The sequence below is a fragment of the Nycticebus coucang genome, chromosome 17 (assembly GCF_027406575.1).
Source record: "Nycticebus coucang isolate mNycCou1 chromosome 17, mNycCou1.pri, whole genome shotgun sequence".
Taxonomy (NCBI): domain Eukaryota; kingdom Metazoa; phylum Chordata; class Mammalia; order Primates; family Lorisidae; genus Nycticebus; species Nycticebus coucang.
The window spans coordinates 47,739,659-47,759,536 of NC_069796.1; the positions used below are offsets into that span (position 1 = coordinate 47,739,659).

Below are 19,878 nucleotides of genomic sequence, written 5' to 3' on the forward strand. Positions count from 1 at the left end.
GCATTGATAAAGGTCTTATTTCTGCTTAAATGAAAAACATAGTTATAGTCCAGAAAGTAGAAGAGAAGAGGAGATTGAGGGGAGGGGAGAGGGGATATGGGAGGAGGGAGGGTCTTTGGGGGGACATCACCTAATGTGCATGATGCAATGGTACATTTCAAAACTATTAAGAAATGATTATAATTGTGACGGATGTGTTACTTAGTTCAATGTAAGCTTTTTACGTTGTATATCAAAGCAGTACCCTGAACCCCATAAATGTACATAGTTATGATTTAATAAAAAAATAAAAAAATCTCAGACACATTTTGAGATTATAGTTTTAAAATTACTATTACAGTTAAATTTTTTCCCAATTATTTTATAATTTAATTTTCAATCTAGTATGAAAGTTTATTTCTTTTCTTAATTGAAGAAATATTGTTCATAATGCCTTCCCTTATGTCTTGAATGATCTACTTTCAACAAGAGAGATTACAATTACTTTGCCTTTTGGTGAGAAGTCAGAACTGAATTTTAACCTTAGTTCTGTCATGGGGTGGGTGTGTGAGAATGTACAAGTCATTTCCTCTCTGGCCCTTAATTATCTTGTCAGCAAAATAAGGAGGTTGGATAAATGACCTCGATTTTCCCTTCCTGTTGGATTGTGATTCTACATCCTGTACTCTTTGGTACTAATACAAGGATACTATTTTTGCAGAATGTAGGGTTTGAATGTTATTTTGGGGAGAAACAAGCCCAGTTATTGGTTGTCAAGAGCTAACTCTTCAATTCATACTACTATTTAATGAAGCAAAGCTCTCACCCTATCTATGGTGTTCGGAATTTAAATTTTTAAAAAATAAAGTATTCAGAACTGTCTATAGTTTGTCCAACACTCAACCAACGACTGAAAAACAATTCTTTTGTAGTGGTTGTTAAGTTTCAGTCTAAAACTCTTGGTTATCCTCTGATATTTAGCATTTCATTACTTCACAAACGCAAAGAAGTTCTTTTCCTTAATTTTTCATCAGGTCTCAGTTCTCCTCCCTTCCTCCTTTCTGTGGTAGCATTATTTTGGTGGGGTCATTGAACATGATAGTGTTGAATAGAACTGCTTTGTAGTGATGGCTCAATATATGCCCCATAATTAAGCTGTCATTGGATTGTTCACAAAAGTGTTTCTTCAGAATCTCCTAGGATGAATCACACCTCATAAACTCAAATTACCATTGTTTCTCTATGGGAATCATTGAGCATTAATTTTATTACCATGCTAGGATTGTCAGGTGACTGTCTTCTGCATCTGTATTCCTAGATTGTTACAACCAGGGAATTTGGAGCACACCTGTGGGTCTTCCAAAAACAAACATTTTTTTATTAGGAGGAAATTAGGATTCTTTCTAAAAGTGTCCTAATGTAATTTGAATAATTAAACAAAAATCAGATGATACTAGATCTAGAAAATGCTCTCTAGAGCATCTGTTGCAAAAATCTCATTGTGGAGATGGTAAGATTGAGGTTTCCGAGAGTATAGGACTTGGCTATGGTCTTTTAGTGAATGAGAACCACAATCTGGTGACCCACATCTCCTGACTCCCAACCACTATTTTTATACTCATGTTTGCTCGGCTAAAATGGAAAGACAAGGATCAGGTTTAGCTTACATCAAATAGTTGAATTTTCAAAACATAAAGAAAAGCCTGAAAGTACTAAACAAAAGCACCAGGAAATCTGAGAACGAATTGTTTCATTTTGGGGGGTGGGAGTGGGGGAAAGTCACAACCTTTTTAAATTTTCTAAATAAATATCAGCCTTTCTGGTTTACCTTTCTAAAATGGAGTAAAAGGAAATTAGTTTCACTCTCTCTGATGTTTATACAACGTCAGAAATAATTGCCAATAAAGAAGGCAGAATGCACAAAAATTATCTCAGATCTGCACAGAAAACAAACTAAAGTAAGAATAATGCTGTTGGATAGTACCTTGTGTTTCCTCCTTGCAAACTAGGTTGTATTGTTCCTGACTTAATCCATATTAAGTAAGTATTAAACATCTCATCTCATCTCACTTTTTTTTGTCTTGGCTTTGCATTTTGTTGTGTTTGTGTTGAAACCACATAAAAGGTATCTTCCTCCTGCTTCTCCCATGAATTTGCAAGTTAAAAAGTCCTATCAACTTTTGATTTTAGGAAAGTTTCACTTAGCCTTATTCTTTCTATGCTCTCTTACCTTTTAATAAATACACTACATAGCAGAGATAAGTGTCAAGTCATTTGACAAGAAAATTGCTATTTATCATTATTCTCATTAATATGTCACATGTGTTTGGCATTCCTTCTAAATTTGATATTTTATGATTATAAATCTATCTTAAGGTTTTTAGATTAAAGAGTAGAAAAACAGTAAATATAATTCTTGTTTGTTTTTTAAAGGATATTTGCAAGGAATATGAGCCACAAACAAGAGCTGGAAGACTTTACTGTACACGGGAGAGTGACCCAGTCCGTGGCCCTGATGGCAAAATGCATGGCAACAAATGTGCCTTGTGTGCTGAAATTTTGTGAGTATAGAAACAATTTATTTAGAGTGATCCAAAAGCTGGAAGCAAAGATTGATTGGAATGAAGAGTAAGAGTGATGCTGAGAAGTTTTTTTGTTGTTGTTGAAAACTATTTGAGCAGTGTTATGCTTTATGCAGATCATAACTTTCTAGTCAGTAGATACCAATGATGTGTATATATTTCTGAAAACAAATGGGTTCCATTTTCTACTTGGAAGACAGGTTTATAAAATACTTCTAATATCCTCCCCATGACCTTTGTGAGCTTCTTTATGAACTAATCATAGTACAGAATGGGGGTAAATCAGGTGCAAAGCCTTTTTTTTTTCCAGTAATGATTCCATTGTGACAAAGTTAATGGGACATCTTCAAAAAAATTCACATTTTTACATTAATTGGATTACTCTCATCTTTTTGTGTGTGATGTGTGACATGGGAATGAGGGTAAATACTACAACATGTAAACTGCAGCCTTTATGAAACCTTAGATGAGGTCTCATGATACATTCTACCAGATTGTTGAGCTCTCTAAGCCTTTCCTATATTCTCTACTACTGCCAGTTCTGCTCAGTCTTGCCCAATTAATGTCCTCTTCCTTTGGAGATTACATTTTCAGTTTATCCTTCCTTGAATAAGACTTCTTAAAGTCACTAATTGAAATTTATTCCTCATAATTCTTAGTAAACGTCTTTCAAAATAATCACACTGGTAAATATATCATTATTTCTCTATTTATTGGCTATCAATGTTCTCCACTAGGCTCAAGAGTTCCAGGCAGACAGGGTGTGTGTTTGTATTGTATACTATAACATGACCAAACCCAGATCAATACTTGCCAAAAAAAAAAAAAAAAAGTAACTAAGTGATGAGTGAATGAATGAATGGGTGAATGAACATATGAATAAAGATTCCTGTTCTCTAGAAGCTTAAAGGTAATAGCAGGTATCAGCCATGGACATGCACCTGTACACACACACACACACACACACACACATATTTATATATTGAAAAACAAAATATAAACTGTTCCATAAGAGGAGAATATCCAGATATGAATAAACATATGAGCTCACTAGATGAGCTCATTTCTGCTTGAGATCTGAGATGTCTTCTTCAAAAAGACAGCATTTAAACTGGGGAGAAGAAATGGATATGAGAACAAAGACCATTTAGTGGAAAGAAACGGCGTATATATAATATAAAGGCAAAATGAAAAGCAAAATGGGGATTTAAGGTGATTTGAAAGTACACTAGAATTCAGGAAAACTTAGCTATTTTTCCATCTATATCTAATAACTATTTTGTATTATGAAGGTTCGAAGCATCTCTAGTAATTTGTTTATTTTTCTTTCTCCAGCAAGCAGCGTTTTTTAGAAGAAAACAATAAAGCAGATCAAAATCTGAGAGAGGCTGAAGAAAAAGTTAAAGTAAAAAGAGAAATTGAGGTAAGGATTAGTTTGATATATCTAGTTATGTCTTTTGTGTGTGTGTGTGTGTGTGTGTGTGTGCATGCAAATATTACTCTAGTAAACATTTTTTAATATTGGTTACTATTTTCCCTACTATTAATAAGTTTACTGAAAACTATTTTATAATTATTGTTTTATGAGACTTAGGAGATTAATTATGGCATTATAAATTCTAGCTCTATTTGGAGGAAATTAATAAAGTCACATTAGTAAAACAGTTTCACACTTCTAAATGAGGATGACTTATCAAAATATTTTCTGAATTCAACGCATGATACGTACTCTTGCAATATGTAGCAGGTGTTGTGGAGGTATTCATTTTAACAACAGCATCAGTGAGGAATTTCAATGTTCTTCCTTTAAATCATACTGCATTCTGTTTTGTAAAGATTTCTTAACTAGTCACCTGCCTGTTTTCGGCTGCTGTCACTTTAGCTCAGTAACCTAATAGTTTTCCCAGCATCTTGTGTGGTCTATTAAATTTTAATGTTCATCTTCCTTAGTACTCAAGTTTTGATTTTTTTCTCCACGTTGTTTGCATAGAATAGGAGATGTTTGCATGAGTCAAATGTTTGAATTGAGACCATTTCATTTCATATGGAAACCCTGCTTAGTTTATTTCTTACAGATAGCTGTCTATTCTTTTTGATGTGTGGTTTGTACTTTACGTCCCCCTATATAACTCCAACTCATTGGCTGGCTTCATTCTCAACTGCTTTCTATCCCCCAATCCTTGGTAACAAAGTTCTTTTAATTTTACTGTGCACATGTTCCTCAACTATTTTTTATCATTTATTTCCAAATTTCTCCTCCCTTCCTTCCTTCTTCCCTTTTTTCCTCCTTCCTGACCCCACTTTCTCCCCCACCATTTTTGCTTCTTTCTCTCTCTTTGTTGTTCTTTCTTTATACTTCTGTAATCTGATTAATTTCCCTAGTTTTAATCTCTAGTCACTCAAATCCTCCATGCCTCTAGCTGTCATTCTTTGCTATAAATATTTATCATTTTCCCATTGCCTTCAAAAAATATTCAAATTCCTTTCAACCTTTACTGGTCTGATATATATATATATATATATTTTTTTTTATTATTAAATCATAGCTGTGTACATTAATGCAATCATGGGGTACCATGTGCTGGTTTTATATACAATTTGAAATATTTTCATCAAACTAGTTAACATAGCCTTCACGGCATTTTCTTAGTTATTGTGTTTCAGACATTTATATTCTGCATTTAGTAAGTTTCACCTGTACCCTTCTAAGATGCACTGTGTGTTCCCACCAATTACCCTCCCTCCACCCATCCTCCCCCCTCCCCTCCCCTCCCTTGCCTCTTTCCCCATATTCTTGTGTTACAATTGGGTTATAGCTTTCATATGAAAGCTATAAATTAGTTTCATAGTAGGGCTGAGTACATTGTACTGGTCTGATTTTAAACTGATTTTCAAGTTCTCCTTTTTGACCACTTCCCAAACCTTCCTCTCCTTACCTAACTAATTCTATAGCCACTATACTCTTGAACATTTAAATCATCTCAAAAGAAGTTGCTCTTTCATGCCTTTGCATATCTCAATTCTTCTTGGAGAACCTTTTAACATGTGTATTTCCGGATACTATGTACACCCTCAAAGAACTCTTTGTTCTGCTCTAAAATTTTTTTTTTTTTTTTTTTTTGTAGAGACAGAGTCTCACTGTACCACCCTCGGGTAGAGTGCTGTGGCGTCACACGGCTCACAGAAACCTCTAACTCTTCAGCTTACACGATTCTCTGGCCTCAGCCTCCCGAGCAGCTGGGACTACAGGCGCCCGCCACAACGCCCAGCTATTTTTTTTTTGTTGCAGTTTGGCCGGGACTGGGTCCGAACCCGCCACCCTTGGCATATGGGGCCAGCGCCCTACTCACTGAGCCACAGGTGCCGCCCTCTGCTCTAAAATTTTATGATGCTCCTTTTTGTACTAGTGCATCCTTTTTTTTAATTTTTTTTTTTTTTTTTATTGTTGGGGATTCACAGGAAGTCCTGTGATATATCATTTAGTTGAGGAACATGTGCACAGGACTCAGGCCTGTGATATATCATTTAGTTTTTTATATTGCAATTATTTATCCTTTCCACTGGTTGATAAAGATCCTAAATAAATGATACTAATATTTACATTTCTCTAACTTAATACATTTTCACTAGTTAAATGGATGAATATTATGAAGAGAAAAACATCACTAAATTTATGGATGATTCTAAATCCTAAATGTTTTATGTTTTTCCTCCTTAATTTCTCTTTTCCTATTTCTTTGTGACAAGTTAGCATTTATAGGGAATAGAGAATTATATCTGAATTGTCTTATTTTCATTATTTAGAAACTCTGCAGTGAATATCAAGATCTGGCAAAGAATGGCAAACTTTACTGTACCAGAGAAAGTGACCCTGTTCGTGGCCCAGATGGGAAAATGCATGGCAACTTGTGTTCCATGTGTCACGCCTACTTGTGAGTAGAGAGGTTTAGAATGCCAAAGAAGGAGGAACTTTGCAGATAATCTAATAGAACTAAATTGTTTCATAAATGGAGAAACTGTGACTCAAAACTGGAAAAGGAGTTGGATAAATACTCAGGGAGTATCCTTAGTAGAGCTCAGAGTAAATACCTAGAGTAATTTACATCAAGATTCCCTGTTTTCTCTAATGCTTCCTCTTTGGCATTGGATCATCTTGATGAATATGACCTTGTACAAATATTAGCTTCCTTGTCAGCCCTGAAGCTTCATAAGTGTGCCTGTTTTATTTAGCAGTTCATAGACATCTGATCTTCCGTGGGCGTTAGTATCCAAAGTTAGCACTTAATGCAGAAATTGAATGGAGACAAATTTCCCATTAAAATATCATAAACTCTTAAATAATTACAATGGATGTTATTTTTATAATGTGACATTTCCCAGTAAATTAGAATCAACATCTGTTTATCAAAATTCAGAATCACTATTTGATTGAGCTGGATTAAGTATTTAACTTATTTTTAGAACCTTTGTTTTTATGTTTTGATTGGCAATGGCTTATGGTTGAAATACCATCAGTTAACTGTACGTACCATGCAATTCCATTATACAAAGGACATTTAGGTTTATTTGGTTTATCAGTGTATGGAAATTATTGGCTTTTTTTCCACCTGCCTCCAATTTTGTCTTTTGGCTACCACAGCCATAAGTAAGCAATACATTGAAGCTTAAATGAAAACTAGGGTATGCTGGATGTGGTAGATCGATCATGGAGTCCAGAGAGGAATCCTCGGTTGTAGTCAGATCCTGCCAAAGCCCTCCTGCCTCTCATCCTCTCTGAGAGGCAGTGGTACAAGTCGGTGTGCTTTGATAAGGTCACTTTCAGCCTCCAGGAATTGTGTCACCATGGTTCTGGTTTTGATATCTCTGTTGTGGGTATGGAGAATGCTCCTTTTTTCACCACTTGCAAGAAAGCTAGTTTATGGAAAGCAAGTTTTCCAGCCCACTATTATTATCTTTCCTCCAATCAAGCAGAAACTCTGAAGAAGTCATGGTATCATACCATACTGGAGGATGTTTTGCGGATTCTCATTGCTATGCAGTGATAATGGGATCAAATTATTCCTTCCTAAGGGAGGAAAATGGATTAGAGGTTCAGAGATGTGGAGAAACATTGCATGTGTTCGGTCCTAATGGATCCCTTTCACTTCCTATCTCATCCAGCCAAGCAGAAGCTGAAGGAAAGAAAAGGGCCGAAGCACAAGCAAAATATAAAAGAGAATCTGGAAAAGCACCCTCATATACAGTGAGTGGAATTCACCCAATAAACCCTGCTTGGTACTATAATGAGAACACACTTCACAGAGTCTAAAGGGTGGAAGATTGCTCTAAAAAAATCCCTAGAAAATCTTTTCACTCTGTAAATGGCGTTAGATGAATGCTATAGAAGATTCATCTGTTCTGGTTGCTTCCAAAATTCACCCTGTAAAATGAAATGAACTATCTTGAAGTTTGAAAAATTGGGTTCTATTTGGACTTTCATCACTGAGAGATCATATTAGCTTTTGCTAAACACTGCAGAGAAAATTTACATGTATACGTACTTTCTTCATATGAATTTCTGAAATTTTGCATATGATATAAGATAAAAAATACCATGATTCCCAAAAAAAGCATGATTCTTATGTGTGAAATATTACAATGTTACTTTCCAAAGCCTTACGTCAGTTACTGTCACCTATTAATTCTGATGAAGAAAGTCTTCTAATTCCCCCTCTGGATTCTGTCCTTTCCCTAATCCATCAATTCTCCCTAACACAGCTGAAAGAATGTTTCAAAACATAAATTAGATCATAATATAGCTCTGCTTAAAACCCACAAGTAGCTCTTTATCAATTGCAAGAAATATTTTAATCTCTTTACCTCTCTTCAGCTTCAATCAGAAATTTACATTCTGCCATGTGGTTGCCCACCTGGCAAATTTTCAATTTATTTTATTCTCATAATCTGGTGAGCATTCTTTCCAATCTATGTTTTTCCTAGGAAAATCCTATTTACTCTTCACCCTCGCCTGAATTATTCTTGCTCCTTGACAGGTTCCCTAGATTCCACAATCAGATTTCATGGTTCTGACCTTTGAATTCTCAGATTTTCTTGTATTTGTATGTTTGCACTTTTTTTTTTTTCTGTTGAGATTATAGTGGCGTTAGCTTGTGTCCCCCTTATATTATAGTGAAACAGCCTTCGATGTCTTTTTGTTATGATCTCTTAGTAAATGGTAAGTTTTTTTATTGTAAAAATTAAATTTTACATTAGAGAGAAACACAAGTAAAATTCTGGCCCATAGAGACATAACATTAGTTTTTGCCAGTGTAGATGGCTGGATCTTCTGCTCTGAATAGAAATAAAGCATATGTCCAGCTAACTTTCTTTTTCTTGGCAGGAGCTTTGCAGTGGGTATCGAAACTTTGTGAGGAATGGAAAACTCCCTTGTACCAGAGAAAATGATCCCATCCTGGGTCCAGATGGGAAAATGCATGGCAACGCCTGCTACATGTGTGCGAACTTCTTGTGAGTAGTAGGGCTGCAGCTGGGAGAATGAAGGAGGGTTTGTCCTTTCTATTTAATTTCTTTTCCTTTTTTTCCTTTGAGACTGAATCTTACTAGGGAGAGTGCCATGGCATCATAGCTTATATCAACCTCAAACTCTCATGCCCAAGCAATCCTTTTGCCTCACCCTTTTGAGGAGCTGAGACTACAGGTGCCCACCCCAATGCTTGTCTAGTTTTTCTATTTTTAGTAGAATCATGGGTCTTGCTCTTGCTCGGGCTCATCTTCAACTCCTGAGCTCAAGCTAACCACCAACCTGGACCTCTCAGAATGTTAGGATTACAGACATGCCACCATGCCCAGCCTTTTCTGTTCAATTTGTATGTTAAATTATGAAAGGGCCACTTAATCAGGGGAAAAAAAATTAAGGCATGCTTAAGAATAAAAAAAGTCTGATTTGGGAAATGTGTAAAAATCATGTCCTTTAAGAATTTTTAAGACTTAGGCACATTTAAGCAAGGGGAGAGTCATAGTCTTGAAATAGTCAAGTAGTTCTGTTTTTAAATGTGGGAACAGGGCTTATTCTAACTTATCTCCATAGATGAAAGTGGAGCCAATAGGCCAATGAATGGACGCTCTGGAAAACAGAGCTTAATGCCAGGAAGAACTTTCTAACAGTTTGAGGATTTCAAAGATAAAGCGACTTTACCATTGCGTGTCAAGGGTGACGTAGGTAGAGACTTTATTGGCAGATTAAAGCAAAGAGTAGAGAATCATCTGAGATACAATAGTGAGCACTGGAAGTTTTGGAAACCACTTCTAGACTAGGGTTTAAATCCCTAGTCCACAATTATTATCTCTGTGCCCTTAGGTGAGTTATACTTTCATTCTGTCAGTTTTCTTATTTGTAAAGTGAGATGACAATAATGATTTTACTACATGCAGTCATGAAGATTTCATAGCACATGTATAGCACAGGGTTTGGCACATTATAAGAATTTAATAAATGTTAACTGTAATAATTAAATTATACTTGAGATCACTTCTAATATGGGGATTCTGTGATTCTTACTCAACTTTTGTTTTAACCACTCTCTTTCAGCCAAGCAGAAGAAGAAGAAAAGAAAAAGAAGCAAAGTGAATCAAGAAATAAAAGACAATCTGAGAATACAGCTTCTTTTGAGGTGAGGGCATCTTCTCCAACAAGTCAGAGGCATATGGACATGTCAACATTCAAAGAACACATCAATTCCCCGAATGTGTATGAAACATTTGTAGTTTGTCCTTTGTGTGTATTTGTACGTATGCAGTTATACATGTGCATATAGGACCATTTCTTGGTTGAAGGTTCATTGCTTTTTTCACTTAAAAATATCCCTGCCGTCCAAGTTAAGAACTATTCTAAAATAAGTCAATTGCTCATCTCCATTTAGGAGACAAAAAAAATCTAAACTTCAGGTATTTTTGCAATCTGATTCAACCTCTGTTTAATACTTCCCATTTCCCTCTTCAATTTCATAGGAATTATGCAGTGAATACCACAAATCCAGAAAGAATGGACCACTTCTTTGTACCAGAGAGAATGATCCCATTCAGGGCCCAGATGGGAAAACATATGGCAACACCTGCTCCATGTGTGAGGCCTTCTTGTGAGTAGAGCAGTAGCTTCAGGGCTTCTGCGGGATTGAGAAATGGCAACTATGAATAAGGCATTTTTCTCTTCAGTGCAGTGTTCAGTTTTAGGTGCCACATTTGAATGGACTAAAAAATAAACTAATAATAACAGTAACAAAGCAAGCAAAGGGCTTTCAGACTGTAACTGTTGGGACATAAAGAGATGTAGAATAAGCCAGACAGAAAAAACAAATACCTGCCTGGTCTTACATGTGGAATCTAAAAAAGTCTAACTCCTTATAGAGAGTAGGATGGTGATTATCAGAGGCTCAGAGACTGGGGGTGCAGATAGGGTGGGTGTTGGGAATGAGGAGATGCTGATCAAAGGGCACAAAATTTCAGTGAGACAGGAGAAATAAGTTTTTGAGATCTATTGCACAGCATGGTTACTATAAGAGTAGATTGTAAGGTTTGACACCCTTAGGACAGTAGTTACAGTGTCGACCACATACACCAAGGGTGGAGGGATCGAACCTGGCCCGGGCCAGCTAAACAACAATGGAAACTGCAACAAAAAAATAGCTGGGCATTGTGGCCAGCTTCTGTAGTCCCGGCTACTTGGGAGGCTGAGGCAAGAGAATAGCCTAGGCCCAGGAGTTTGAGGTTGCTGTGAGCTGTGACACCATAGCATTCTACCAAGAGTGATATAGTGATACTCTATCTCAAAAAAAAAAAAAAAAGAGTAGATTATAAATGTTCTCATCACAAAAAAAATGAGAAGTATGTGAGATGACTATATTAATTAGCTTGACTTAATCACTGCTCTCTACCAAAAATATCACATTGAATCCATACATTATGTCATAATTATTTGTCAATTAAAAATAAAAATTTAAAAAAATGAGATGAAGAAAAAATAACCTGGAATCTTTCACCCAGAGAAAAGTATATGCCATGATAATTATACTAATTGCTTTTGGTTTTTTGAGTAATTATCAGCTGAATTAGGAAATAGATGCAATTACATGTAAAATACCATTATAATGTAAGGGAGATTTTATGAGGCATTTTTGGGTTTTAGTTCATTGACCTTATCCTGCGTGATTTTAAGGAATAGAATTAAAATGGATAAGAGTTACTGAGGGACAAATTTGAGTTCAACATGAAGATTGACCTTGTCCTAGAATAAGGAAAGATTCGAGAATAGAGTTGAGATTTTCTTTTTTATAGGAGTTGGATGCCCATTTATAGTGGGGCTTAAAGCATGACTTCAGAATGGAAGATGGGATCTGGTCTCTCAAACAGGAGCATATGAGTTTCCTAAACTCTTGATTTTTGACCAAAGGGATACAGATTTGATTTTTTATATTCCAAGAATCAGTGAAAGGATTGAGCTTTTGGTCTTCGCTGACAGAGAGCAATATAACCCAGCAGGCTTCCCCCACAGTGCTTAAGCACAGAGCAAGTTAAGATGATGACTGGATAATTATCATAACAAACATTTATTGAGTGCATATAATCATCTGGTACTCACCTGGAGCTTTGCTTCGTAATCTAATTTAATTTTCACAACAACCATATAAAACAGATTTTGTGTTGTCACAAATTACAGATTAAAAAAATCAAAGGCTCAGAAAAGATGAGAATGATGGAAAAGTCAGGGTGGTATTTGCAATTTGTAGATGAAGAAAATGATAATGCATGTTTCACTGTAGCATATAGTCAAGATACAATCACTCAGCAAGGCCTTTACCAACTACTGGTAGATACAGTTGCCTGTATTCAGGTTTGTCTCAGTCTATTTCTCTACCTTAATCTTTCAGTAGCAAGGAAGTAATTATGCCACCTAGTGGTCAGATTTGCTGCCATGTCTGACAACATCCATTAGGAAAAAAAATGCTCAATTTTTTTAGACAATTTAGATGTGGTAAAATTTAGGCTTCATATAAAGCAGTTTGAAAAAATTCAGTTTTCATATAAAGCAGTCTGAAAAAAAACCCTATAATTTTTAATCTATTTTAATGAGTTTCTTTCACTAACATAAACATTTCTTTTCAAAAAGAAATATTTTTTCATCACCTCATATTTTGTAGATAGGTTAACAAAGTTTATTGATTCTCTGGAGAATCACTGTGCTCTCCATAGTCATTTTTTGCACACTGTCATACCATGTGAACAGTCTTTTCAACTCTTTAAAAAGTTTTAAATTGAGCAATGAGCAAGTCATATGTGACTGGAACACATTAAAATATTTTCGCAAATTATATAATATTTATCTATAGAATATGATTGAGTTATTTGTATTATACATTGATTAAACTATAGATACAATTCATTAAACTAAATTTGTATCAGTTATTCAAAATGTAAGAGATTTCATTCTCACTTCATTTCTACTGTATGTCTATTTGGGACAGGTAACTTTCAATGATGACAGTGATGATGATATCAGTCCCTCCTATCAGTTACACCATTTTATTATGTACCAGGCTCTGTTGCAATTCTTTTATATGTATGACTTCACTTAATTCTTCTAATATTGCTATGAGAAAGGAACTATTACCTCTTCTATTTCATCTCCTCTGCCAATCAACCTTCTTGCCTTAAAAATGAGGGAGGCACAGAGAGGTTAAGGCACTTGTTTTTCTATACACTTTGGCTTTGCAGTCTTTCCTCTTATTCACCATGCTACACTGCCTCCCAGAAGCCAAATATCGGCATTTTATAGAGTCACCACAGATACAAGAGATCCACAAATTAAAAAGTATTGTTGCTGTATGTATGCTGGGAAGTTGAATAGGTCTGCTCCTTACATAGGTGGCTTTTTCTTGAATGCCATTCTTTTGAGTTGCAAAGAAGCATTCTTGTTTTTTGTCTGTAAAATTAAAAAGTATTGGTGTATCTGTGGGGTTGCTTGAGAATAGTCAAAGCACTGAATAATCGCCTATAAGTGTTAAGTATCTACTGCACTAAGATCCATTTCTTCTCTCTCTCTGTTTTTTTTTTTTTTTTTTTTTTTGCTTCTTTTAGTCAACTAGAAGACAGAGCAAGAGCAAAGATTAAAAGAGAAGCTACAAAGGTAATTTTCTCTGGAATGCTGATGCCATGTCCTGACATGTTTAACTTTACAATTGCTTTTTAGTTATCTCATTAGAATAAATGTTTCCTGTTTAATTTCCATACCTGAAATGAACCAAGAAAGCGTTTAACCAAAAGTTTCCAGAGAACCAATTTTATTTCATGATTATTTAAATTTTAAGGTTCATTTTATAAAAAGTGTAGTGTGAACTTTTTATAAGGGATTTCCCCAAAATGTGGCTTTTATTAGATTACTGTTAGTAGACATGGATTTTTAATATTAACTTGTGTAGTTCATTAATTCTTGTTTGTTACTTCAAACAGATATTGCAAGGTCCCAATAATTGAAACATACAAAACAAATGCACATATATTATCATATTTGATCTTTGTTACCACCCAGCTATGGAGAAAAATGCTAATTCTCTTGTCCCCAATTAACTTTATTTAGTAGGTCTTTGACCTGCCAATTATTTTTAATCTACCTTCTATGCTTCTATAATTTTGTAATTTTACAGGTAGCTGGGCCCTGTGTGGAGATGTTGGATTACTCTCATAGAATAACTTTATATAAGATTTATTTTTATTTATTCTATTTCTTAACAACAGTTGCATAAATATAAGCCTGATCATTATTTGGGAAAAAACTGACACCGTTTAAAAGTTTACCTTTATATTGACTCATTTTTTCAATAGCTGTTTCTGTTAACTGGATCTATTATTTTATTGGTGATTTAGAATGGAAAATTTATTTCATTTATCATACATAACCAGCTGCCAAGTCATCTTACAATACATATTTCTAAAGGTTCTAAAACACACCTCTTTCTCTCCACTTTATTGTTATTCTCCTGGTTCAAATCTACATCGCCTGTCCCCAGACTTTATGGATTTAATCCCAGGAAGATGTCAGCTTCTTAAAGCACTAAATTTATTCTCTGCTCTCTCTATCATGTATCATTAGAGAGCATCTGGGTTTATGCATGTCTTGTTGTCTTCTTTCTCAGCCTCTTAAAGAAGAACTAGGACTCAGCAACATTCTCCGATTCCTCCAGGAGGCATCTCTTCCAGGCCTGCCTATGGGATCTCCTCACCTCTGATTTTTCATAGCTTTTGTAGGTTGTGTACCCAACCAACACAGAAATATGTTTTGTATTGGTATGTTAGCCTTCTTCTGCACCTTGAGTATAATCACCCCCAGGAGAAGGATGATGGTAAAATATTTCCAGGTCTGCCACAGTGCCAGGACAACTCTGCATTCATGACGGAAGCTTTATAAATACTTCACTGATTTACTGCCACATGTTATCGCTTGTCTTTTCACTTTTTACTCCGCATTACCTATACCTCACAAGAGGAAATGTGCAGGAAGGGGAGAAAACTGCCCTACGAAAATGTTTTCTCATTTTCCAGGAAACCTGCAGTGAATTCCGGGAGCAAGTGAGAAATGGGATGCTCATCTGCACGCGGGAGCACGATCCCGTCCGTGGTCCAGATGGCAAAATTCATGGAAACAAGTGTGCCATGTGTGCGAGTGTGTTGTGAGTACCCTTCCCTGGCTCACTCACTGAGTTTCTCCATCATCAATCACCTCTGAGTTTTAGATTCTTCATACAGGTGTAGAGTATTTACCGTGGGTTGTGTGCTGGAAAAATTTAAGAGCAGATGGACAAGACTAAATTAAGCAATATTGAACCAAAGAGTGGCAATGTTATTTTATATTTAATTTTCCTCCTTATTTCTAATTAAATTAAAGAGACTCTGGTGCTAATACATTTTTAACACTTGATAATTTTCTTTCATAAAAAAGGAGAGAGTGGATGTTTCATGATATGAATTGGATCTTTGTCTCATCCTTGACAGTTCATGATTTCTCAGTTAATTCAGATATGGGTTGAGCAGAATCCAGCTGGACAGAGACCTGTGGGGCCAGTATATAAGGACTTTTAAAGTAATTTGAATAAAAAGTGGAATAGGGAGGTTTATGTTCATCCTTTCAGGGACATTACTGTATGTAGATGAAAAGCATACTTAGTAAGTGGTTGAGCGTAGCGTGAAACCCCTCAGAAGCAGGCCCATTTAATACATATTTACTAAAATGTTTTCTTGTTAAGCCAGGCCCAGGGCCTCATAGGTCTTTCATTTGCTGAGTAGTGTGGGTAACCTTATGACCAGAGCTTCACTGTGTGGGGCAACATAGGAGAAGCTGATTATTACCATCTCTAAGTCTCCTTCTGAGTCTCTAATTCAGTGGTTCTCAACCTGTGGGTCATAACCCACAGGAACTGTATTAAAGTCTCGGGGAATTAGAAAGGTTGAGAACCACTGCTCTAATGCCTTCCTAAACTTCACTTTAAAATGAATGTTGAGAAAAAGTATTTAAATAATATCTGTTTAAAGAAGCACTAAGTTATTATGCCCTAAATTTCATATGTCCTAGTCCAACCTTAAGCATATGCACATAGTTTCTTAAAAAGAGAGGTTGATGGAGTAAGGCAGTTGGATAAACAGGGGGCAAAATTCAAGAATCTGGAGTTTTTCTCTTCCTTGTTTGATTGGCTGATATTGTGGTAATGACTAGATGTAGTAAATGATAAGTATTTTCCAGTTTTGATATGCTACATATCAGTAGAAAATGCCAGAATAAGAGAATATCAGGCTTGCGATTGATCTTTAAAGAATTAGATATGAAATCATCGGACTTGAATCACTGCTCAGTCCAAAACCCAAATTTCGACTTGAAAAATTAAACAATATGGGAAATTTTTATTTTATAGCAAAATGAGGTTTGCTGTGATTATGGGATGATCAGCTGACGTGGCATTACCTTTTTCTTTTATCACTGAGATAGTAGTTGTTTGAATAGGAAATTTCACAATTAAAAATTAATCAAGGCAATTGTGGCTCCTTTTAGATCATTGATTAAAAACACTGACCTACAGAAAATGAGATTATCTAAATGATACATACTGATAAAAATGCATGCTTGTTTGATTATTTCTCTTTTTAGCGGGGCAATTGCACGCAAATTTATGGCCACCCTATATTTACCTACATCACTGGCAAAGCAATAGCACCTCTCAGAGTAGGTAAATTTATACTGAAGACTAAATCTGACCTTTGGTCTAAAAGATCCTCATTTCTTCATAAAACACACTACCAAAATGAATGGGGAGTTTTGTTCAGCCTGTATCTTCTTTTTCTATTGCAGCAAACTTGAAGAAGAAGAGAAGGAAAATAACAACAAAGAAGAAAAGGAGAAAGTTGAGGCTGAAAAAGTGAAGAGAGAAGCAGTGCAGGTAGCTGTTTCAGGTCGCCAGAGCCACTTGACAATCAGTGACCCCTCCCTTTACACAAACCTCCTGCCCTTGTCATCCCAGCATCTTCAGTGACGGCACATTGAGGACGTGTTTGGTCCTCATGGATGAGAGGACTCCTTCATCCTTATTCATTTTATTAACACTAAATCTACTAGTTGCTCAGACATAGGAGAGGAAATCAATTATGTTCTCCCACTAACTATATGAATTATATTACCTGAGAAAGAAGTACGTACAGATTGTCATCCTGAAGGCAAACTAACAGAGGCAGATTATTCAGACTTTTCTCAAAAACCTTTTTGAATAAAGCTATTTCATTAAACGAAAACAAACTAGCTTTTCATACCAATTAGTTCTTGGTGAAATTTTGGGAAAATTATTTGAGAGCATCTCTGAGCCTCGGGTTTGCACATGATGATGACAATGATGATAATGATGATGGTAATGACTATTCATTATTTAGTTGTTACTGCAGGCCTCACAGAATAAAAATTTTATGTCTAATATTTGTAGTAATCATTCAAGGTAGGTATTACTATCTGTATTTTAAGGAAGAGGACTTGGAGGCTCAGATAAGAAGTTAGGAAATATATGTAATTAGTAATATATAGAAATAAAATCTTATATTAATAACATTATTTATTAATGTAAGTATTATAATATGTGATATGTATTATATTTATACTTATCTACATTTAGTAATTTGAGAGTTAGCAATTAAACTACAAATTATGGCTTTAAGTCCCATGATGCATTTTAAATTTTATACTTTTCTGCCATTTGTAATATTCCTTCAGACTATGCCTCATGTCTTTATGATGCCTTCATATTCTTTTTCAATATGAAAGATTTCATTTCTGCAACTCTTTCTATTCTTACCTTAGTTCCATACAGTCTACTCTCAACTGTTAAACCAAAGCAATTATTTAAAAATATAAAGCAGGCCATGTCCCCCAGTAGCTTCTCATCTCACTCAGAATAAGAACCAGATTTCTTCTAGTGGCTCACAGTGCCATGCACGACCTGACCCCTGCCACCTCTCCGATCTCATTTCCTGTCATTCTACACACTGTTCTCCTTATGCCATTTCTATTGGCCACCTTGCTGCCTCTCAGACATCCTAAACATTGATTCATGTCTTCCAAACTTTTGACTCAATAACATTTTTGTTAAAAAACTTGATTCCATACTTGAGGTTCAAATCATTGCCCCATCTCTCTACCTGTAAAGTCAGATGGTTAATATCTTTGTATCTTAGTTTCTTCATGTATAAAATAAGGATATTACTAGTATATACATTATTTTCATAAAGTTCCAAGAAACCTATTCATGTGTAAAATCAATGTCTTGTATCTTAAATACTCAATATGTAAAATTATAGTTACTCATAGTATCATTATGTCCTCTCTCTCTCTCTGGCTCCTCTTCCCTCTCAGTCTTACCCTATGGCCCAGGTTAGAGTCCAGTGATACCACCATAGCTCCCTGCAAGCTCAAACTCCTGGTTTCAAGCAATGCTACCGCCTCAACTTCCTGAGTAGCTGAGATTATAGGCACACACCATCATGCCTGGCTAGTTTTTGTATTTTTTGTAGAGACAGATCTTGCTATGTTTCTTGGGCTGGTCTCAAACAATTCTGTTTCAGCCTCCCAAAGTGCTGGGATTATAGGCTTGAGCCGCCACACCTTATCCTATTATATATCTATTTTCATTGGTCAATGAGATATGTCACATTAGACAATTCACCAATTTGTCAACATACAGTAAACTTTACCTTCAATATGGCTTTGCTCATAGTAATGTTTCTTTCCTCTATCAAAATTTTAGCCTCTTTTCATGATTCTGAATAAGTAATACACATATTCTCTCCATTTTTACAATATAGTTAATAACTCTATCATCTATTATGCAATCAAATTTTTAAAATATTTTTTAGTTATATCATTTGTTTTACTCTCACTGTTGCTTCTATGCATAAGTAAAAACTCTGTATAGTTTTCTGTGGTTGCTGTAACAAACTACCACACCTTGGTACTTAAAATAACATAAACTTATTATCTATGGGTCTATAGGTTAGAGTCTGACAATTTCCTCACTGGGCTAAAATCAAAGGATTGGCAAGGCTGCCTTCCTTTCTCTTATCTCTAGGGCACTGCAGAATGCATCTCTGGTTTTCTAGCTCCCGGAAGCTCACTGTCTTCCTTGGCTCTTGGACCCCTTCCTCCACGTCCAAAGCCAGCGACACTGCATCTGTCTGACTGTTCTTCTGTAGTCACATCTCCGTTTCCCTCTTTCTTCTGCCTCACTCTTTCAGTATTACAGATGGACCCTGGGATTATGTTGAGCCCATTAGAACAATCCAAGACAGTTAGCCTTTCTATCTCAAGATTATTGATTCATTATGCCCGCAAAGCCCCTTTTCCATGTAAGGTAGTATACTGACCGGTCCCAGGTATTGGGACTTGGACATTTTATGTGTGTGTGAACACGCTATTGTGTTTACCACGAGTTCCTTAATCAATTTAAGAGACCATGAATTATTCTTCTCTGTATCTCTCATGATGTATAGCACAGAATAATATTTGAATTGAAAGTCTTCTAATTAGATAAATAGCAGTAACCTTAAGTTTCAAATAATGTGCAACCTAGGTCTCTGAAAAGCATCTTGGCTAATATCAACCTTCTGCATCACCTTTTCTGCATCTGTTACTTTTTAGTTTTCAAAGGGATAATAAGGAGGAAGATGTCAACATTTAGTTATCTGATTAATTTTTTTATTTCAGAATATTGGGGGTGTACATGTTTTGTTTACACATTTT

At 35.6% G+C, this 19,878-nt stretch overlaps 1 protein-coding gene across 2 annotated transcripts in view; it reads left to right on the forward strand.

Annotated features, from left to right (window-relative positions):
• The window catches only part of SPINK5 (serine peptidase inhibitor Kazal type 5), a 74,381-nt gene that overhangs the window by 26,393 nt on the left and 28,110 nt on the right, over positions 1-19,878 (forward strand). For both annotated transcript variants that reach the window (XM_053567202.1, XM_053567201.1), the window contains exons 7-16: positions 2,413-2,540; positions 3,897-3,984; positions 6,366-6,493; positions 7,722-7,803; positions 8,941-9,068; positions 10,150-10,231; positions 10,569-10,696; positions 13,692-13,740; positions 15,153-15,280; positions 16,951-17,038. In XM_053567202.1, the coding sequence (XP_053423177.1) occupies positions 2,413-2,540; positions 3,897-3,984; positions 6,366-6,493; positions 7,722-7,803; positions 8,941-9,068; positions 10,150-10,231; positions 10,569-10,696; positions 13,692-13,740; positions 15,153-15,280; positions 16,951-17,038 (1,029 nt within the window). The remainder of the gene's footprint in view (positions 1-2,412; positions 2,541-3,896; positions 3,985-6,365; positions 6,494-7,721; positions 7,804-8,940; positions 9,069-10,149; positions 10,232-10,568; positions 10,697-13,691; positions 13,741-15,152; positions 15,281-16,950; positions 17,039-19,878) is intronic.